General features: G+C 36.2%; 1 protein-coding gene across 2 annotated transcripts in view; it reads right to left on the reverse strand.

Annotated features, from left to right (window-relative positions):
* The window catches only part of CFI (complement factor I), a 49,619-nt gene that overhangs the window by 15,379 nt on the left and 10,803 nt on the right, over window positions 1-23,437 (reverse strand). Inside the window, exons 2-11 of one of the 2 annotated variants that reach the window (XM_047718200.1) lie at window positions 20,492-20,533; window positions 18,205-18,484; window positions 16,391-16,544; window positions 12,819-13,000; window positions 11,866-11,979; window positions 11,658-11,768; window positions 4,178-4,219; window positions 2,966-3,001; window positions 848-951; window positions 569-672 (exon numbers count right to left, since the gene is read on the reverse strand). In XM_047718200.1, coding sequence (XP_047574156.1) covers window positions 569-672; window positions 848-951; window positions 2,966-3,001; window positions 4,178-4,219; window positions 11,658-11,768; window positions 11,866-11,979; window positions 12,819-13,000; window positions 16,391-16,544; window positions 18,205-18,484; window positions 20,492-20,533 — 1,169 coding nt within the window. The remainder of the gene's footprint in view (window positions 1-568; window positions 673-847; window positions 952-2,965; window positions 3,002-4,177; window positions 4,220-11,657; window positions 11,769-11,865; window positions 11,980-12,818; window positions 13,001-16,390; window positions 16,545-18,204; window positions 18,485-20,491; window positions 20,534-23,437) is intronic. The other variant, XM_047718201.1, reaches the window with a different exon arrangement.

The raw sequence follows: 23,437 nt of genomic DNA on the forward strand, positions 1-23,437 counted from the left end.
GCAGAAGATGAGCAAGCCAGTGCTAGAGCAGCAGGTGAGACAATTAGCTCAGAGTTTAGAGCAGTTCCTTTACTGTCTGGAATGCATATCAAATACATGCAAGGGTCTGTGGAAGGGGCCAAAAAGATTTGTGCATTTGAAGACTTTAAATGCACGTGGCTCTTTAAACAACATCCTTGTTGAAGGGAGACCAGAGAAAATGCCCGGTTAGCATCATCTCTTCATCAGCTTTTCAGTCATAAACTCTTCTCAGCAGTTTGGTCCTAACTCTATAAAATGTACACAGTATCTACTTGCTTTCCCATGCTGCAAATGAGTCACGTGACATAACTTGGTACCTCTGGTTTTGATCTGACCTTGCCATCTGGGATCATAATTTGATCTGGGAGGGAAGACCACAGTAGGTTCTAGGGGCATGGCCTCTGGGGTTCCAGTCATGAATACTGGAGGGATTTAGCTGTCAAGAGAGTGGAATTTGTCACATGTTTTTATCTAGCATCTGCCACAGTCTCTATTACACACTTTCATTATTTCAGGGAATCCAAAATCTTTTTGGAGACATTTTTACCTGAGACAGTGTGCAGCAGTTATAATCCAACACCCTCCAATATAAATTCCTCCACATTTGATTTTCTTATTTTCCTTAATTGCCACCTGCCACGGGAAGTCACCCTGTAAGAGACATTAGTAAGACATTAGTGTGGTCACTGCCATTCTACCAGATGGTGATAGACAGGTGGCTCTAAGATATGTCCATTGCAAAAGTCCCAGTCTCTTATCATTACATATCTCCCCAACTTTCTTTGTTTTTCAAACTTGGGCTACTCCTGGGAAGTAACAGGTTTACCATGTGTGCTGGCTTTCCTCCTACAACTCGTTTCCTTCGAATGGGCGCACTGTTTTTAACTCCACAGGACACTTTAGGGAGAAATGACTTTATCCGTTTTCTTTCTTCAAGAGAGGAAGAGATTATATCATTATGATTTTGAACCCATTACTTCTTGATTATTTTTGCCACCAAAACAGCAAAGTCACTGCTAAAACAAAACAGGCTGGATTGATTAATAAATTATTTTAGATATTAATTGGTACTATTGACCTTGTTTAAAAATTCTGGCTTATCAACAAGGATGGGACGGGAGGAGATTACAAGAAGTGAAATAAGTCAAGCGGAGAAAAGCAATTATCATATAGTTTCATTTATTTGTGGAACATAATGGAAGACATTAGGAGAAGGTAGGGAAAAATGAAGGGGGGAGGGAAATCAGAGGGGGATATGAACCATGAGAGACTGCGGACTCCCGAGAAACAAACTGAGGGTTTTAGAGGGGAGGGGGGTGGGGGATGGGTTGGCCTGGTGATGGGTATTAAGGAGGGCAAGTATTGCATGGAGCACTGGGTGTTATACGCAAACAATGAATCATGGAACACTACATCAAAAACTAATGATGTACTGTATGGTGACTAACATAACATAATAAAAAAAATTCTAGCTTAATATGAAAATTGCCTCTGGGGCGCCTGGGTGGCTCAGTGGGTTAAGCTGCTGCCTTCAGCTCAGGTCATGATCCCAGGTCCTGGGTTCGAGCCCCACATCGGGCTTTCTGCTCAGCGGGAAGCCTGCTTCCTCCTCTCTCTCTCTGCCTACTTCTCTGCCTACTTGTGATTTCTCTCTGTCAAATAAATAAATAATAAAAAAAATCTTAAAAAAAATATGAAAATTGCCTCGATTCTCTGAAGTTCTGCCTAAAGGTACATGGGTGGGGCAGAAAGAGGCTAACTGAAGGTTTAAAGATTTTCATGGGTCATGCTTGAAATCTGGTTGTTTTTGACAAAACTGATATGACAAAACGCATAGCAAATAAAAAAAATCATGTAGGTCTAAAATGTTGTTTTCACTTCAAAATTAGCCTTGCGAATTAACTCATTAAAAAATTTTTTTTTATTTTTTTTTATAAACATATAATGTATTATTAGCCCCAGGGATACGGGTCTATGAACTGTCAGGTTTACACACTTCACAGCACTCACCATAGCACATACCCTCCCCAATATCCATAACCCCACCACCGTCTCCCAACCCTCTTCCCCCTCAGCAGCCCTCAGTTTGTTTTGTGAGATTGAGTCTCTTATGGTTTGTCTCCCTCCCGATCCCATCTTGTTTCATTTATTCTTTTCCTACCCCCCAAACCCCCCACATTGCATCTCCACTTCCTCATATCAGGGAGATCATATGATAGTTGTCTTTCTCTGATTGACCTATTTCACTAAGCATAATACCCTCCAGTTCCATCCACGTTGTTGCAAATGGCAAGATTTCATTTCTTTTGATGGCTGCATAGTATTCCATTGTGTGTGTGTGTGTGTGTGTGTGTGTGTGTATACACACCACATCTTCTTTATCCATTTGTCTGTTGATGGACATCTAGGTTCTTTCCATAGTTTGGCTATTGTGGACATTGCTGCTATAAACATTCGGGTGCACGTGCCCCTTCAGATCACTACGTTTGTATCTTTAGGGTAAATACCCAGTAGTGCAATTGCTGGGTCATAGGGTAGCTCTATTTTCAACTTTTTGAGGAACCTCCATGCTGTTTTCCAGAGTGGCTGCATCAGCTTGCATTCCCACCAACAGTGTAGGAAGGTTCCCCTCTCTCCGAATCCTTGCCAGCATCTGTCATTTCCTGACTTGTTAATTTCAGCCATTCTGACTGGTGTGAGGTGATATCTCAGTGTGGTTTTGATTTGTATTTCTCTGATGCCGAGTGATGTGGAGCATTTATGTTTGTTTTTCTTAAAAGTGATAAGGAGAAGAGTAATATTATTTTTTTCTATTTACATTGATAGCAAAGGTAATTGTTGCTTGAATCAATTACATATACATGCATACATACATACACACACAACATTAAAATGCAGATGTAAACCAGGGAAGCACTAGTAAAAAAGAATAATTTTAATTTACCTTTATCCATATTAGCAGTCAAAAATTGTGTCTCTTCTAAAATAAAACAAAAAGTCCCAATGTTTATGGTTGTGTTCATAGGAAAAATCAAATAATTAAGATTATTTAAACTTTGATCATAATTTTCTATCTTAAAACCCATCCTATATTGATTGATTGATTTGTGTGAGAGAGAGAAATTGCATGCACATGCATGGATGAGCACAAGTGGGGGAGGGGCAGAGAGAGAATCTTAAACAGACAGGCTCCACAGACATGGTCTTGATCTGACCACCCTGAGATTGCGACTTGAGCCAAAATCAAGAGTTGGATGCTTAACCACTGAGCCACCCAGGTATCCAAAAACCTGTCCTCTGTTTAAAAAGGACAGTAGAAATCCTCAAAGCACACCATCTTATTTCCTTTCTATACCTAGGTTATTGTGAAGGCTCAGGAGGAACTATGGAGAAATTTTGCAGGCACCAACTAGAGGTGTCTGTTGGTACAAGTGAATGGTGAGACCCATGGTGCTGTGGTTTTTTGCATTTAGAATAGGCAAAATGCTTGGGTCAGAGAAGGAAAGCTGCTTCTTCAACTCCGATTCACAAAGTCCTTACATAAGGTAGGGAACAGTTACTAACACTGACTGAGAGAGTACTGAGCTGACACTAAAAAGGCCTCTCTGACTACACTAATGAGAAAGCTGAGTAATTGCTAACACGTGGTCATAACATGTGCAATTAATAGCTACGTTAAAATATAAGAAGAGGAGTACCTGGGTGGCTCAGTGGGTTAAGGATCTGACTCTTGATTTCCGTTCAGGTCATGATCTCAGGATCATGAGATAGAGCCCTGCATCCGGCTCCACGCTCACCGGGGAATTTGCTTAAGATTCTCTCTCTCTCTCCCTGTGCCCCTCCCCAAGTTCACTCACTCTCTCATACAAACTCTTTCACTAAAATAAACAAATCTTTAAAAATATATATAAGAAGACAACAGTTGCTTTGTTTTGCTTCAATTCTGCTGCAATATTCCAAGAATTCAATAAAATTTTTACCTTGAGCCACATGTAAAAAGTCCCATGGAAAAAAAACGAAAATTTACCACAGCAGAGGATAATTTTTGAGAAAAATGTGCACCATATCAATGATATACATATATCATAAAACTATAAAACTTTATCCTTGTTTTCATTTCTGTAATATAAATTTTCTCTTATAAAAATGGATTTACCTTTAATTTCAGGATAGCCTTTAATTTCAGAATTTCCATTTCCTAAAAATAAAACAAAACATTTTTTGTAGCAGAGATGATATTCACCTGGATAAAATATACACCAATCATTAATATCTTAGAAACAGTTTAACAACTTAATTTTTTACAAAGATAAAAGGGAATCACAGTATGTCATCTTTCTTTGATTTTTAATACCACATAACAGATGTTTCATATTGCATTTAAACACACACCAATTTCATTATATCAAGGAAATAATTTTTACTTGAGTTTTAAAAAGGTGTATATTTTGGATATATTTGAACACATATGGACAGCAAGTTTACTATACAGTTATATAAATTTATAACTCTTTTAAACTTATATTTATTAAAGGTGGGCTTTCCAGGATACATGAAATCAAGTTATACTCCAAACTTCCCTTGGTTTAGTGATTCTGATCTGTCCACTGACAGATCAATCAATATATTAATGTTTTTATTTTACATCTCTTCTCTCATTTGCTCTTGCTTAGAGAGGGAAAAATTAGAACCATTACTGAAATACAAAAGGTGGTACTCACTTTAAAGAAGGGTAAACTGAAGTAACAATGACAGTTGACTTAATGTATTTTTGATATGGATTCAAGAACTTGATTTAAAAAAAAGCTAGCTTTGGCGCGTCTGGGTGGCTCAGTGGGTTGAGGCCTCTGCCTTCGGCTCAGGTCATGATCTCAGGGTCCTGGGATCCAGCCCTGCACCAGGCTCTCTGCTCAGCAGGGAGCCTGCTTCCTCCCCTCTCTCTCTGCCTGCCTCTCTGCCTACTTGTGATCTCTGTCAAATAAATGAATAAAATCTCTTAAAAAATAAAAATTTAAAAAAGCAATCTTTATGTTATAGTTTCTCCCTGATAGTGGGATTTTTTCCTTCCTGATAAGCTAACAAATTGTGTTCTTTGAAGTTAAACTTTAGAGTTTTGAATCAGAAGGAGAGGGAGGTAAAACGGACAGAAGAGGAGAAGAAACCTCAAATATCATTATACTGAAAAAGTGAAATCAAACTATAGAACTTCAGAGGACAAATACTGCATGGTTTCACTTATATGTGGAATCTAACAAAACAAACTCATCGAAAAAGAGATCAAATTGTGGTTATTAGGGGCAGGGGTGGGGTCTGGGAAATTACGTGAACCTGGTCAAAAGGTACAAACTTCCTGATCAGTAAGTGCTGGGGGTGTAATGTACAGCACGGTGACTAGAGTTAGCATGGTTGTATGGTATACTTGAGAGTTGCTAAGGGAGTAAATCCTAAACGTTCTCATCACACACACACATAAAAATTGTAACTATATGACATGATGGATGTCAACTAAACTTACTGTGGTCATCATCTCTCAATATATGTGTTGCCAAGTCATTATGTTGTACACCTTAAACTTATACTCCGTGTTGTATGTCCCAATTCTATCTCGATGAACCAGGAGGGAATGACTCTCAAGCTTCACCAGCAAGAGTCATCACTTACTATCTTCCTCCCTAAAAGATGTTTGGAAATTTCTCTCTCCTCTCTTTACTAAGGTTTTAACTATATTTGATGGACATAAAAGTATTTTGCTCAACTGCTTATATAAACTTCAAAAGAAATAATATGATTTGAGATCCTAAAAAGTGTGTTTTTACATTTAAGAACTGATGTGAATGGGAAACTAAACAAGACTTCAATAAAGTCCAATAATACCAAGCAGTGACAAAATGTAATTATTATCAATTCATTTACCCATATATATATCTATCATGTATTTAATGCTTAGCTCTAAATCACATTTGGAATATAAAAATAATTAGATTCTATTTTCAAGAACAGGGCCTGACACACATAGTAAGAACTTAATAAATAGTCACTGAGAAAATTAATGAATATAATAACTTCGAAAAAGCACTGATGTAAGGAAGAAGTTGGTCTGTGTGACACAGAGTAGGTACCTAGTAAGTATTTTTACCATCAGAGGTTTTTCAATGAGCACCAAAAAACAAAGAGCATTAACGATGAGCACCAAAAAAAAAAGAGCATTAATGCATTGCTCTGAAACTTGGTAAGTAAAGGGAAGAAATTAAAAACTATGTTTCCTTTCTTCTATGAATTGCATTTAATGGAAACAAAACAGCTGATAAAGGAAAGTTCTCTATAGAAAACCAGTTAATAAGTGCAGAAGGAATGCTGATTTAGAATTCACCATCTTACAATTCCTGTAGACAAATTGGATCTAGGCAGCAATCACACAGACCACTAAAAACCATTAAGATGAAAGACTGTGGGGGAAATTTTTAAAGGAAAGATCAAACTGGTCCAGTGATCAATTTTAGCATCATTAGAAGTGGGATACACAGAGAACATGACATTTTATGTAGTAAAAAGGACACAACACTACCCATCAAAAATTCTTGCTTAAAATATTGAAATTTGTATCTAATCAAAACTCTATAAATCCAGAATAAGGGACATCCTGTAGGCAAATGATCAGGTTTCTCTAAAAATCAATGACATGAAAAAAATTGGGGGTGGATTGGTAGGTAACTTTTTTTGTTAAGATTTTATTTATTTATTTGACAGAGAGATCACAAGTAGACAGAGAGACAGGCAGAGAGAGAAGGAGAAGCAGGCTCCCCGCTGAGCAGGGAGCCCGATGCAGGGCTCGATCCCAGGACCCAGAGAACACGACCCTAGCCGAAGGCAGAGGCTCAACCCACTGAGCCACCCAGGTGCCCCAGTAGGTAACATTTTTCTAAAATTGAACTATTGTTGACATATAATGTTATATTAGTTTCAGATATATGACCTCATGGTTCAACAATTCTATATATTATGCAATGCTGACCACAATAAGTGTGGTTACTATGTGTCATCATGCAACATCCTTACAAAATTATTGACTATACTCTCTATGCTGTACTTTTCATCCCATGACTTACTTATTTTATAACTGGAAGTTTGTACTTCTTAATCTCCTTCAACTAATTCCCCCATTCTCCCCACTACCCGCCTCTAGCAGCCACCAGTTTGTTGCCTGTATTTACATATCTGTTTTTGCTTGTCTTTGTTGATTCATTTGTTTTGTTTTTTAATTTCCACATGTAAGTGAAATCACATGGTATTTGTATTTCTCTGACTTATTTCACTTAGCAAAATACTCTCTAGGTTTATAATGTTGTTGCAAATGGAAAGATGTCATTCTTTTTTATGACCTGAGTAATATTCCAGTGTGTGAGTGTGCACATGCACGTGTGTGTGTGTGTGTGTGTGTGTGTGTGTGTGTGTGTGTGTATTGCATCTTCTTTATCCATCCATTTGTCAGTGGACCCTTAGGTTGCTTCCATATCTTGGCTATTGTAAATCATGCAGCAATAAACATAGAATGCATAAATCTTTTTTGTATGTGTTTTTGTTTTCTTTGGGTAAATACCCAGTAGTGGAGCTGCTGGATCATATGGTAGTTGTATATACATATATATAATTTTCTTTTTTGAGAATCCTCCATACCTTTTTCCATAGTGGCTGTACCAACTTACTTTCCCATCAACAGTGCGTAAAGGTTCTCTTTCTCCACATCTTTGCCAACACATACTATTTCTTGTCTTTTTGATACTAGCCAAGCTGACTAGTGTTAGGTGGTATCTCACTATGGTTTTGATTTACATTTTCCTGATGATTAGGGATATTGACCATCTTTTCATGTGTCTGTTGGCCATCTCTATGTCTTCTTTGGACAAATGTCTATTCAGTCCTTGCCCATTTATTAATCAAGTTTGTGTGTGTGTGTGTGTGTGTGTTGAATTGTATGTTTTTATATATTTTGGATATTAACCCCCATCAGATATATCATTCACAAATATCTTCTCCCAATCAATAGGTCATCTATTTATTTTGATGGTTTTCTTTGTGTGCAAGAGCTTTTAATTTGTTGTAGTCCCAACAGTTTACTTTTGCTTTTGTTTCCCTCATCTGAGGAGACATATCTAGAAAAATGTTGCTATGGCACCCAAGAGATTACTGCTTATGCTCTCTTTTAGGAGTCTTATGGTTTTAGATCTCACATTTAGATCTTTTCTTTTTAAATTTAAATTCAATTAACCAACATACATTTAGGTCTTTAACCCATTTTGAGTTTATTTTGTGTATGGTGAAAGAAAGTGATCTAGTTTCATTTTTTTGAAAGTACATTTCCAGCTTTCCCAACACCATTTATTGAAGAGACTGTCTTTTCTAGATTGTGTATTATTGTTCCCTTTGTTGTAGATTAATTGACCATGTAAGCATCAATTTATTGTGGACTTTCTATCCTGTTTTATTGACCTATGTGTCTGCTTTTGTGCCAGTACCATACTGTTTGATTACTACAGCTTTGTAGTATATCTTGAAATCTAGGATTTTGATATCTCCAGCTTTGTTCTTTCTCAAGCTTGCTTTGGCTATTCAGGGTTTTTTGTGGTTCCATACAAATTTCAGGATTCTTTTCTCTAGTTCTGTGAAAAATACTATTGATATTTTGATAGATTATGTGAAATCTGTAGATTACTCTAGATAATATGGATGTTTAAAAAATAGTTGTTCTTCCAATCCATGAACATGGTATATCTTTCCATTTATTTGTGTCACTTTCAATTTCCTTCATCAATGTCTTATAGTTTTCAGAGTGTAAGTCTTTCACTTCCTTGGTTAAATTTATTCCTAGGCATTTTATTCCTTTGGTGCAATTGTAAATGTGATTGTTATCTTAATTTCTTTCTCTGATGGTTTGTTACTAGTATATAGAAACACAACTGATATCAGAATGTTAAATTTGTATCTTGCAATTTTACTGAATTCATTTATTGGTTCTTATTGTGTGTGTGTGTGTAGTCTTTAGTTTTCTTTCTTTTTTTTTTTTTTTAATATTTACTTATTTGTTTGCGGGGAGGGGCAGAGGGAGAGAATCTTCAAGCAGACTCCTCACTGAGTTCAGAGTCCAATGCAGGGCTCCATCTCAAGACCAAAAAGAACATGACCTGAGCCTAACCAAGAATTCGATGCTCAATTGACTGACCCACCCAGACACCCCTAGAGTTTCTATGTAAAGTATCATATCATTTGCAAATGGTGACAGTTTTTTCTTTACAAATTTAATTCCCTCTCTTCCCTCTCTCTCTCTTCCTTCCTTCCTTCCTTGTCTGATTGTTAGGACTCCAGTACTATGTTGAACAAAAGTGGCAATAGTGGACATCCTTGTCTTGCTCCTAATTTTAGAGGAAAAGCGATCAGATTTTCACCACTGAGTATGATATTAGCTGTAGGTTTGTCATATATGGCTTTTGTTAGGTTGAGGTGTATTCCCTCTAAACCCACTTGGTTGAGAGTTTTTTTCATGAAATGGATATTGAATTTTGTCAAATTCTTATTTTGAATCTATTGTGATGATAATATGTTTCATCCTTCATTTTGTTAATGTGATATAGCATACTGATTGATTAGAGGATATTGAACCACCATCCCTGGAATAAATCCCACTTGATCACGGTGAATGATTCTTTTAATGTAATGTTGAATTTGGTTTGTTAATATTTTGTTGATGACTTTTGCACCTATGTTCATTAGAGATATTGATGTGTAATTTTCTTTTTTTGTAGTGTCTTTGTCTAGTTTTGGTATCAGGGTAATGCTGGCCTTATAGAATGAATTTGAAAGTTTTCCTTCCTCTTCCTTTTTGGAATAGTTTGAGAATAGATATTAAATCTTCTTTAAGTGTTTGGTAGAATTAACCTGTGAAGCCATTTGGTACTGAACTTTTGTTTGTTGGGAGTTTTGTTTTGTTTTGTTTTGTTTTTTCCCAATTCAATTTCATTACCAGTAATCAGTCTGTTCAGATTTTCTATTTATTCCTGATTTAGTTTTGGAAAATTGTATGTCTCTAAGAATTTTTCAGTTTCTTTTAGGTTGTCCAATTTTTTGCCATATCATTTTCATAAATGTCTTTTATAATATTTGTATTTCTATGGTGTCAGTTTCTTTGCCTTTTTCATATTTGATTTTATCTATTTGACTCTTTTTTCTTTTATTTCAATGACTTTGCCTAAAGATTTATCAATTTTGGTTATGTTTTCAAAGAATCAACTCTTGGTTTCATTGGCATATTTAATTTAATTTAATTTAGTCTTTATTTCATTTATTTCTATTCTAATCTTTATTATTTCCTTCCTTTTACTAACTTTGGGTTTTTTTGGCTCTTCCTTTTCTGGTCCTTTTATATATAATGTTAGATTATTTATTTGGGATTTTTCTTCTTTCTTGAAATAGGCCTGAATTGGCATAAACTTCCCTCTTAGAACTGCTTTTGCTGTGTCCCAAAGATATTGGACTACTGTATTTCCAGGTGGGTGACTCTTAAAGAATAAAAGCTACTTTAAAAACTTAACAATCAAATACAATGTTAGATTGTTTTGAAACTTGATTCAAATACATTGTTTTTGAGAGGGGTGCCTGGGTGGATCAGTCAGTTAAACATCCAAGGACTCTTGGTTTCAGTTCAGGTCATGATCTCACAGTTGTGGGATTAAGCCTCCCATTGGGCTCTGGGCTCTGGGCTCAGCTTGGAGTCTGGTTCAGACTCTCTCTCCCTCTCCCTCCTGCTCACTCTCTCTCTCAAATAAATAAATAAAATATTTTTTAAAATATATTTTTGAAACAGCTGGGAAAACTTGAACATGGGCTGTTATTAAACAATGTTTAATAACATTAAATGTTATTAATATTAATTAATGTTAATTAATATATATAGTAATTCCTAATTATATATAGAATTAATATAGAATAAATATAGAATTCCTAATAATTCCTAATAATTACTATTATTAGGAATACTAATGAGAGTATTTTGTGTATGTATAAAGTGTAGCATTAGACATGCATCTAGGTGAAGTGACATGATATCTCAAGTGTGCTTTAAAGTACTCAAACAAACAAGCTGAACAAGACTGGCAAAACACTGCTAATTGTTCAAGGGGGAGAGAGGCACATATTGGTTCATTCTCATAATCTACTTTTGTTATGTGGGAGCTTTACTAATAAAAAGTTCTGGGGGTGCCTGGGTGGCTCAGTGGGTTAAGGCCTCTGCCTTCGGCTCAGGTCACAGTCCCGGGGTCGTGGGATCGAGCCCCGCGTTGGGCTCTCTGCTCAGCGGGGAGCCTGCTTCCTCCTCTCTCTCTCTCTCTCTCTCTGCCTGCCTCTCTGCCTACTTGTGATCTCTGTCAAATAAATAAATAAAATCTTAAAAAAAAGTTCTGAAATAACAAATGTATTTAATAAAAGAAAATTTGAGAAACGAACATTCCATAGTTCTTCAAATGCCCACTCAGTAGTACTCTTACTAAGACTCCCCTATACTCGCTTAAGATTACAATTTACCTAAAAGAAAGTTTCTGGGTCCCCAGATCAAGTCATAGAAAAACGTAACACAAACCCTTAATTACCTTCACAACCAACTTCATCCTCTCCTGTAATACAGTCCACCTCGCCGTTGCACTTATATTTGTTTGGAATACAAACACCAGACTTACAGAAGAAACTTTTCCCTCGGCATCCTACACAAACATAAATAGAAGAAGGTTTTTATTTTTGTTTTTTCATACTTAAAATACAGTAGGATAGAATCTGAGATGCAGTGGGCAAATCTTCTACCTGTACAGCACAGTTCGTCACTCAGGTCTCCACAGTCGTTGATACCATTACAGGTTCTCTTCTGAGGAATGTATTTCCCATTCACACAGTGAAAGGAGTCATTTGCCGGAGGAGCTGTAAATTAGGAATCCTCTTTGTGAAATTTATGTATGGTGTTGTAGGTGACATCTTGATTACATTTGGAATAATGAGGACATTAAGATAAAGTCAGGCATCAAATAGAAAATGATATAAAATGTATTGGTAGCATCAACATAATACATATGGTTAATAAGGAAAACATATGCTAAAGCTGGTTTATGGAGTCCCTTTGGTACCTCTGAAAACCAGTATTCACGCAGAGGTCTGTGCTTGCTGAGGTTAGGGGAAGGGGCTCAGGGACCACGGGTCCTTGCTCACACTGGCAAGCACGGGTGCTCACCCATTCCTCTTGTGCTGCTGTAGGAATCCCACTTCCATCCCCTGACTTGGGCAGTGTCGTTTATATTTCGATAGTATTTTTTTTTTAAGCACCAAAAAAGTGTTTAGCCTTTAAAACCATACATGTGACTAAAATACTCCAGTGTGGCAGCGACTGTCTTGAGACTGTGGTCACTTGAATATTTTAAAGACATTTTGAAGGGTGTAGGCTGGCCCTCTCAAAGGAGATATTGAGGTTTCTTCTGATATTTGCATTACTTATGTTTGTTGTATTAACTTTAATCCAGATGTTTCAGCAAGCAAAGAGGAGTCAGGCAACTTTGCTCCCCATATAGGAACCTGGAGAGAAGTAATATTTGAACGCAAAAAAGGTACAATAGAGGAAAAGCAGCAATTTAGGTTCTAAAGGCCCAAAAATGATTTTGCTTCTATTACTGCAACTGAGTATCTATCATGTTTGTTTACTACAGATGTGGCATGCAATAAACAATTTTGAAGGAAGTTTGGAAGTTTCATGCAACTCCTCTACCAACCTGTATTGTGTGTGTAGCAAATCACACCAGCAAAATCCTGGTCATTTCTAGTTCCTCTCTTAGTAAAAGTACATTCAGCCAAACTTGTTTCGAATCCTTGACAATGCACTTGGAGACATTCAGTGGAATTTACAGAGACATTTTCAGGAAGCTCAAACTGTTTTTGAATATTAAAAGCACCTCTACAATTAGAATAAATGAAACATACGGTAGAATGATTAGTACTTTGAATTTATAACCTTACCTTAGGAGGTAAGGAACTGAAGTAATTTCCTCTAATTTTTCACATATGAGTGATACATTGAACAAGATGCTTAAATTCTCTGAACCTCAGTATCTTCACCTGTAAAAGGGAATATGATATTATCAGCTGGTTTTGTAAAGAGTGATAAAAACAATCAATTTACACTGGCTAGCCAAAATTCAAAGCTGGCAAACACTCAGCAAATATTACTTTCCTCTTTTCTGTTTCCTGCTAAAAATGCTTTCTTCCACACTCCTGATATTTCTTTCCAACCTGAGATGCATCATTCTTGGCTTCTCTCCATCTCTTAATTCCTTTTTGCTCAAGGAACAGGAGTAGAATAATCAATCAGGGAATTTTGGAATTACAAATCAGGCAAGGTTAGCTCACCTTTCCTTTTCTCTTTTGGGAACCTCTTCACAGGCCTCATGCTGTAAGGCTTACCTGGTTGGCCCCATTGTTGCTTAGAATTTGGGAGATTAAGTTGGTTTAATTATAGCAGGTTCATTTTTTTTTTTTTTAAACCTAGCCATGTCCTCAACTCAGCCTCGACAATATTAAGGGGATATTTTGGCATCTATGTGCCATTGCTTGGACTTCTCAATTTGTTTAGAATTTGTGCTACCTCAATGATTCAATATACTAGAGATGATGAGTTCCAGTAAAATATTCTGCTAGAACATTCAATTGCTCCCTGCTTCTCTTTAGAAAGAAATGGTGTTAAAAATAAGAGGATGGGCAAAGATGCATCAGGTAAATATAAACAATAACAAAGCAATAATGGTGATATAAATAATAAGTAATTAAAGGAAATAAGAAAGGCATTTTTAATGATTTCAGATCAATAATGATGGTTAAAAGGAGTCATAAAACTGTGCCAAACAGCATCAAAACAAATGAGAGCCACTGGGGCAATCTCACAGGTAAATGATTTAAAAAAAAAAATCTCAATTTAAAACTATCTAAAAGTACTAGATAAAATGCATTCAGTGAGCTCTTCTTCTTTTTCATTTTTAAGATTTTATTTATTTACTTGAGAGAAAGGGAGAGAGCACATGTGGGTGAGGGAGAGCAGAGGGAGAGAGAGAAGCAGACTCCCAGCTGAGCAGGGAGCCCATCAAGGGACTCAATGAGCTCTTAAAGAAGTAAGGGAAATACCCCTGGCTAAAATAAGAGAAGAAGTCTGGGGGCTCCTGGATGGCTCAGTCGATTGAGTATCTGCTTTCGGCTCAGGTCATGATGTCAGGGTCTTGGGATTGACTCAATCCCAAGTGGGGCTCTCTGCTCAGCAGGCAGTCTGCTTCTCTCTCTCCCTCTGTGATCTTTCTCATTCTTTCTCAAATAAATAAAATCTTTAAAAATAAATAAATAAAATAAAGTAAGACAAGTCTGTCCATGAGCTCATACAAAATATGGTAAGAGCAAAATACTGGGAGATCAAAGACTGAGAGAGTTTCCCATTAGGTTGAATTATAGGTTGTAGGTCACAAACTGTCAAAAATCACAAATATCTTGTGGCTCAACTTAATAAGATACTCTCACTAATTAACTACTAGCAGAAGTGGTTTAAGAAGACAGTAAATTCAGAATAAAGTTGAAAAATGTAAGAAGCAGCAACAAACTAAGATGTTGGTAAACATGAAATAAATCTGAGTAAACACTAGTTGAATGACAGTAATAACAACTGCTTATTATATAATAATAGAAATTAACTTCAGGGATATATAAAAATAATGTGGAACTAAATACTGGAAACTTGGTAGAAATAGTGACATTCCTTATATTATTCCTAAGAGGGTGAGGACTTCCTAAGTCAAGTGGGTAATTCATGGTATAAATGTGACGATAACCACTAAAGGAACAGAAATAGGATGTATATAGTTTACAAACCAAGTAGAGGGGGGTGGGAGGTTTAAAAAATACAATAACATTATTAAACCCAATAGAAATTCAGATAGGAAGAAACAAGTACACAGAAAAGGCAGGGTAAATAATACTACTAAAATAAGATAGGGAAAATAAATTCAACAATGTAAATAATCACAATACTGTAAATGGACTAATTCAGACAGTTATTGTCATATTTGATTTTTTAAAAACAATCTAGATACATGCTGTTTATAAAGGACACATTTAAAAGATAAAGACATAGAAAGCTTGTATGTAAATAAATAGGAAAAGATTTGAACAAAGCAGTTAACAGGCTGACTTATTTTAATGGACAACATATTTATCATATAGAACCCTGCACACGAAACATTTAAAATAAACTCAGCACAAAATAAATAAAATAAAATATACTTAGCAAAAAGCAAGTGTCAACAAATATTTAAACAATTATCATCATATAGAGACCATTCTCTTAACACAGTACAATTAAATAAGAACTCTATAACAAAAAGTTAACTAAAAGCAAATATATATTCATTAGGGAAGTAATAAAGAAACTTCTAAATCAAAAAAGAAATTATACTGAAAATTTAAAAATATTTCTAATTGAACAATAAATAAACACCACCTTTATGCCACTGAGACTTATAGAATGCATATGAAGCATTATCTAGCGGGAAATTTGTACCTTAAATGCTTATATTAGAAAATAAGAAAAGTTACAAATTGGTGAGTTAAGTAAGCATTTAAATCAAGGAATGAGGGAAAATACAGTAGAGAAAAGGAGAGGGACAACAAACTTAATGAAGTTGAGAGAAAGTCACAGGAGACAATTTACATATAAAATGTAAAAATCAAAAGCACAATCAAATAAATCTCTTTAAGATTGATAAAAAGAGAAGGCATAGATAAACAATGTTAGGTATGAAAAAGTGGACATAATTATAGACAAGTAGAGACAGATGGTAATAAACATATTTACAATTCTCTGGAACTACAAAGGATTCATATATCCAGATACTTCAACAAACTTACAAGCGCTCTGTGCTCAGGGATGTTCTAAGTGCTAGTGAAACATGAACATATTTAATCCTCATAACAATGCTATGAGACAGGTAGTTAATATTCTCAGGCTACATATGAGGGAATTAAGGCAGAGAAAGAGTGGGTAATCAAAAAGCAAATAGTTGGCGCGCCTGGGTGGCTCAGTTGGTTAAGCCTCTGCTTTGGCTCAGGTCATGATCCCAGAGTCCTGGGGTTCAGCTCTGCCTCAGGCTCCCTGCTCAGCGGGGAATCTGCTTCTCCCTCTCCCACTCCCTTTGCTTGCGCGCTCTCTCTCTCGGTCAAATAAATAAATAAAATCTTAAAAAAAAAAAAAAGCAAATAGGTGGAACAATAAAACCAATCCTGGGAAAATCCACTGACAACAAGGACTCACAGCTGAAATCCAAGTTCAAGACAGGCCACATTAGCTTCTATAATGCTCCAGGGTTTTTTACATATGAACATTTCCTTATCTTGGTCTACAAGTTTTACTTCAACGATTCCTTCTGAAGTGGTATTCCCGTACTTTACAGAAACACTAAATTGTCCTAAAATTTAAAAGAACCAAAAGAATGAGCAATATTTAGGCATTCACCTTTTCTCCTCTTGATGAAAAGCCTTTAAAATAACAAAAAAGAGCATTTCAAATTAACTTTGAACACCATGAAGATTTTAACAAATAATAGTAAGCAATTATTTCATGAGGCAGCCCTGTGAAGACTATACTGATTATTTATCCCATGTTTACACATGAGGTTAAGTTGCTTGCTCCAGTGGGGAAGCCAGGAATTGAAAGCTACCATATTGATCTCACTCCCAAGTGTGTGCTCTTCAATGTAAGCCAAAAATAATTAGAACGTAAAAAAGTTTTATGTATTCTCATATATTTATGGCACTTAATGACTCAAGAGAACAAAAGTCTGCCACTGACAAAGTAATCTCCAGTATTGATTCCCTCCTGTCCAACAGGCAGTAGGGAGCTCTCGTCTTCCTGCTCTACAGTGCCTCAACCTCTTCACTCAGCATCATACAGAGATTTAGGTGCTGTGTGCCAGCATATGTCATGGTAACTAAAAAGAATGTTTTGTGGTGCCTGGGTGTCACAGTGGGTTGAGCACTTGACTCTTGGTTTTGACTCAGGTCATGATCTCAATCTCTGTGAGACTGAGCCCCAGTCAAGCTCCTCACTGAACATGGACTCTGCTTGAGTTTTTGTCTCCCTCCCCATCTGTCCCTCCCCACTGCACCCTCTCCTTCCCTCTCTCTCTAAAACAAATAAACAAATCTTTAAAAAGAGAATGTTTTGAGTGTTTTTTCAATCAGTTCATGAAGTGCCTGCGATAACTAATATTAGAAGATAAGCCTGAGGTTTGCTGTCATAGTTAAAATTTCATGAGCTCTTTTTGTGTGCCAAACACTGTGTGAAGACCTTTATATACATCATTTTATTTGATTTTTATGAGGGTCATATGAGTTAGGAACTAGTGTCATTCACATTTTACAGATGTGGAAAATGCGGTCTGATAGTCACATAGCTTGTCAATAACTGAGATTGGGTGGAGGGGCTTGCCACTCAATCTGACAGTAAGACTCCTAACCTTAACCACTCCACAAATCCACCTACTGGCATCCCAGTCTCCTCACTGCATTAGGAACCTGGATGGAGTGTAGACAAGCTCTTTTGTCTGATGTGCCAAGTTTGCTAGGTTAGAGCATGTCCTAGGTTAGCAGTGGCCCGAGCTCCCCTTAGATCAAGGCCAGTGTGGTTGGGGCTCCCTAAGGGTAGGGGCTGATGGGATGGATGCTGGAAGAAATTATTGGAACTGGAGGTCTAGAGGTACAGCTCCCTATTAGTATCAACCTCACATAAAGACTTGTTCATTGGGTTCTGAACCAACTCAACGGCTCTGGGCATAGTTCTGCTAGCCAAGTCAAAGTGAGGGTGGGGATAATTTTGAAGGGCCAGGCAGCAGAGAATGGCACAGGCACTGAGGGGGAAGGACTGGCCTCAGGGCCTTGCGCAGTGGACTCGAAGGCTAACTATATTCTGGTGACCTGAATTTCTTTGGTTATCATCGCAATTGCAACTGGGTCTAGAGAGGAATTTTGAATTGGCATCGTAACATTTCATAGCAAAATTATTTTCTAATAGAAAGTAGAGCGAACAATTTCCTTGTTACGTCACAGATTCAACTAGGCTTTTCCTACCTTGAGCTGTGCATGCTCCACTATTTAAAAATTTTGACCCTGGACGAAGACATTCAACACTCTTTTGCTGACAGTAAGTTGGGTAGGTTTTCCCATTAGTTGAACACACTGCAGTACCATTCTTTGGGCACTGATATGGGAGTTTACAAATACAGGTCCCATCGATGCATTTCTGCCACGGTTGGCAGAAGACTTTGCTGCAGGAGAGATGTGTGTATTTTTCAGTTAAGCACTTTTTGTCTACCAGATCATTTTGAGGTGTGTTTTTTATTGCAGAAAGCTGTAAAACACAAAATAAACATTGACAAACTAAAATCTTCTTTTTGAAGATGATTAATTGACGGAAAGGAACAAAACAGACTCACCCAGCCCACAGTACAGGTGAGGGGATGTGGTGTAGTGGCTTACAGAATCACAAATGTGACTTCAATTCCTAGCTTGGGTACTTACAGTTATATGCCCTTGCCCTCATGAAATGTGTGTTTCCTCATCTGGAAAATGGGGGTAATAGCTTCTTGCAAGGCTATTGCAAGGTTTAGAAATTCTACACATATAATGGTTGACAGGTACTAGGCATGAAATCAATAGGAGCTATTATTATCCTAAAGACAACATAAAATTCTGCCTTGGAAGAAATCAATGAATCTCATAAGTCATGTTAAGAAGTAACAAAATTGGTGCTAAATATAGTCTCGTGGAATGAACTGATGAATAAATTGGTCAATTTTATTAATAAATGCAAAATCATTTGTTAAACTCCTACTGTGTATAAAGTTTCTTTTAGATGAATGTACATGGGCTCTGTCTTCCAAGGGCTTGATATCTAGGCAATAAGACAGAAACATAATAACTGGGGAGAAGGCAGATTGTGGTAATTGATATAGCAGTGGTACAAATATAACACAGTACTCTTGGAGAGCCAGAATGGAAGAGAGCTAGGCTTTCCAGGGGAATTAATAAATTAATTGCTTAACTTTCCTTGGGGAATTTAAAAAGGCCTCATGGAGGTGGTAGCATTTGAGCAAGGTGAGAAAGGACAGATGCTGGCAGAGGGCTGATGTTAGCAAAACACAGGAGGGATGGTGCAGAATGTATTTAGGGAATGGGAATATAGGATTTTGTATGCTTTAAATGGGATGGTCACTGGTCAGGAAACTGGTAAGAGACAGCAGGAGTAGAGTGTGGGAATGGTTTAGAAAGACACTCAAGCAAGCAAAAGCAATAGGATATTTTTTGAGAGTTTAGACGTAAATGGACACAGAAATGGGGTGATAAATGGAAGGGGATAGTGAGTAAGGAGAAGGTTTTTGTTTAAAGATGGAGGATCATATACATTTGCCATATTAAGGACTGTTATGGATTATATGATTTAGTTTTAACTAAAAATAATCTTCACAAATTGGTAAGTGGTTTAAAGATTCATAGCATGAAATGAATGTTGGATTGAAAAAAATGCCAAAGCACAACACCACTGGAAAAGCAAATGGCAGAGTCTACAACTCTAACCCCAGTAGAAGCTGTTCATCAGCCACATCATGGGGGTAAAAACAATAAAATATGATAAATATAAGAAAATATTTTTAATAAAATACAATAAATAAAATTTAATAGTTTTATTTATATTATTTAAATAATTTTATTTATATTATTTAACAATAAAATAAAATATGACAGAAGTCAGTCCTGTCACCCAGTTAGTAGAATTAAAATGAGTATTTGAAATATAGATTTATATCTGGTATCATTAATGATGAACCTCTCCCTATGTGTTTCTTGTGTGTTGCTCTTTCTGAAGTATCTTTTGCAGCTAATATGCCATCAAGGCAAATGAAAAATTTTAAAAATAATAAAGTGTGTTTAATGACATTATTTCATTGAGATTGATAAACATTATTAAAATATTATTTATGTGCTTAAAATTGTATTTGTTTTTTAGGGTGCATTATTTATAGCAGTGTAATTATTATTTATTACTAAATATATTCACATACACTAGAAGCACATGTTCAAAAATTTTTAGCAATCATGGCTATAGTCTATTCATCTACAAAACATAACTCAACTCCTTTAGTTACCTTACTTTTCTGTGTATATGGGTTTGTTTTTGTTTGGTTTGTTTTTGACCCTTTCCTTGGTTATTTGCAATGATGTAGCAATTATTTTGATGTGAATTTTGTCTTTTTATTCTAGGCACGGCTACAATGATACAATATTAAATAGATGGTTGGCAATTAGAAAACAAGAAACAAACTCCTATTGGCCCCAATATACAGCTGTATAGCTTTACCTGTGTTGTCTTTGTCCATTGTTTTTGTTTTTCATCTATATCCTATAAACAAAGGAAAAAGAACCATCAACAATGACCAAAGACAGAAAAGGCCTCCACTGCTCCCCTTCCACTGCTACGTAGCTATGTGATCTTCAGTAAATGACTTTACTTTCTGATTCTGTTCTTCCATAAAATGTGGAAAATAAAAATAATATTCTCACAGAACTGTTTGAGAGATCAAATGAAAAATACATGGGAAAACCAAATAAACATTTAAGTTTACTTGACTTAAACATTTAAGTCCCTATAGAAATGCAAATATGATGGCAACTGTGGTGGATTCCAAGTGGCTCCAGTTCTACCCTCCCTACCTTCCAGTCCTTTGCTGTGCTTCTCACTGGGGGCAGGGTGTATTTTCTTAACTCTAAACTCTGGGTCTGGCCATGTGACTTGCTTTAATTAACAGGAAGTTAGCAGATGGGACACAAGAGATTGGAAAGTATTTGTCCAAATGGTTTGTCCTTTTGCTTCTCTGCCATAGCTATGAGAAGAACAAGGCCAGGCTAGCAAAGAAACACTCTAACAGAGTCCAGTTTAGATCACCTGATCACCAGCCAACCTGCAGACTAGTACACTAAATAAAATTTTATGCCACTGAGATTTTATGGTGATTTTATTATCATGGCATTAACTAACTGGCACAATCATCATATCCCTGGAAAACACTGAGAAAAAAATGGAAAAGATTCAAAAAGAGTAAATAATATGAAATTTTGGTTTTTTTCCAGAAGTGAATAAAGAGCTTCTATTCTGAAAGTTAATAACTATATGGGAAGTCTTTCCATTGGAAGAGTCTTAGCCCCTCTGTAGCTTTAGTTTCTTCTCATCCTGGTCTTTGCTAGCAATTTTTTCTACACTTTTTTCTCTCCTTTGATCTGTCCATCCTGTATTATACCTGTTTCTGATATAAAGTCATGCTCTGATACCTTGACAATCAGATACGTAAGTGGCTGCTGTCCTATTCAGATAAAAAAGTAATATTTCTCTACTAATACATAATGATGAATTGTTTTAATTTGCATAAAGAATTTGAATTTTGATATTTTTGCTATTTGTTTTCTTTTTTAAATAACTACCCTGTTTGTCCTAGGACCAGCATGTTGTTATTGGAAATGGTAGGAAAATGGTTGTATGGTGTGCATAGGTAGGGTGGACCCTGATACCTTGCTCTTTAAAAATTGAAAATATTGCTTTGGGATCAATTCCATTATTTTTGCCTCAGAGATGAAAAAAAAATCATTGGCCTAGTTTATTGGGTTTTTTGTTTGTTTGTTTGTTTGTTTTGTTTTTTATTATGAAGGTAAGATGGCTGAAATTTTGTTATTTTTAATTAATTTTTTAAAAACAGGAAACACAAAGGAATATTACAAATAGGTTCAAAAGGGTGCCTATAAAAAGTATATTTCCTTTCTTTCCTTATCCATTCAACCTACATAGGCCCACCTCAGAGTCAACCATTTAATAGTTCTTTGTGAATCTTTCCAGAGATCATCACTGCACATGAGCTCATGTTTTCTTTCCTAACTCTGTCGCCCAACGCTAGTGCAATTTGCAACCAGTGGCCCTTTCCAATGTTTTGTCATTATAACCAATGTTACAGTGAATCTTTTTATAAAATACACATCATTTCCCACATATACTAAATACATGTCAGTACTTACCTGGGAGTGAAACTGCTGAATAAAAAAAATTAGCACTTTTAACTTTGATAGATATTGCCTAATTTCTCTCTATAAAGGTTTTCATTTGCATTCCCATCATCAATCTATGACAGTGCCTATTTTCCATAATCTTGACCACAGAACACATGCCTCACTAACTTTTTTTATCTTAGCCAATCTAGCATATAAAAATGTTATCGGAGTACAGTTTTATTTGCAATTTTCCCCAATGAGTGAGGCTGAACATCTTTCAATTCGTTCAAACTTTAAGAGAGATTTTTATTTTTCTCCTTGCACTAACCATATCTTTTGCTGATGTATACTGGATTGCTGTCTTGTTTATTTGTTTGGCTATTTTGTTTTGTTTTGTTTTGTAGGAACTCTGAATGTTAAAGAAACCAGCCCTTTGGAATAGGAGTTGCAAAAAAGGTGTTCGTCTATTGAAAAATGGCAAGCCTAGTGTATTTGACACACAGAACATACACTTTAAAAAAATATATTTTATTTTAGAGAGAGACAGCAAGAGAGCAAGCAAGGGAGGGGGGAAGAGAGAGGGAGAGAGAGAAACTCAAACAGAATCTCAAGCTCTGCATGAGCAAGAGCTCAGAGCCCAACACCAGGCTCAATCTCACTACCCTGGGATCATGATCCTGAGATCAGGACGTGGGTGGAAACAGAGTCTGACGCTCAACCAACTGAGCCACCCAGGTGCCCCCAGAACAGATACTTTTATAAAACATTACTTCCTAATCAATAAAATTATTTTCAGTAAAAACCATGAAAGAAATGAATGATATATTATGCAGAAACATGTATAGAGCAAACACTGAAATTCATATATATAATACCATGTTTATAAAAATAAAAGAATAAAAAATATAGTACAGTACAAATAAGGAAAAAATAGATAAATATTTTTAACTACATAATAAATGCATTTGGTGAAAAAGGGAAAAAATTATACCTATATATAGGTCTGTTATAGTAATGAATAATAATATTGCAGGCTTTTAAAAAGATTTAACTAATTAATTAATTAATTAATTAGAGAGAGAATGAGAATGAGAGAGCACAAGCAGAGGAGCAGCAGCAGAGGGAGGGAGAAGCAGGCTTCCACTGAACAGGGAGCCGGATGTAGGCCTCAATCCAAGGACACTGAGATCATGACCAGAGATGAAGGCAGATGCTTAACTGACTGAGCCACCCAGATGCCCCAATAATATTGCAGTTTAAGAACAAGGAA

This window comes from Lutra lutra, chromosome 2, assembly GCF_902655055.1.
Source record: "Lutra lutra chromosome 2, mLutLut1.2, whole genome shotgun sequence".
In the NCBI taxonomy this organism is placed as follows: Eukaryota; Metazoa; Chordata; class Mammalia; order Carnivora; family Mustelidae; genus Lutra; species Lutra lutra.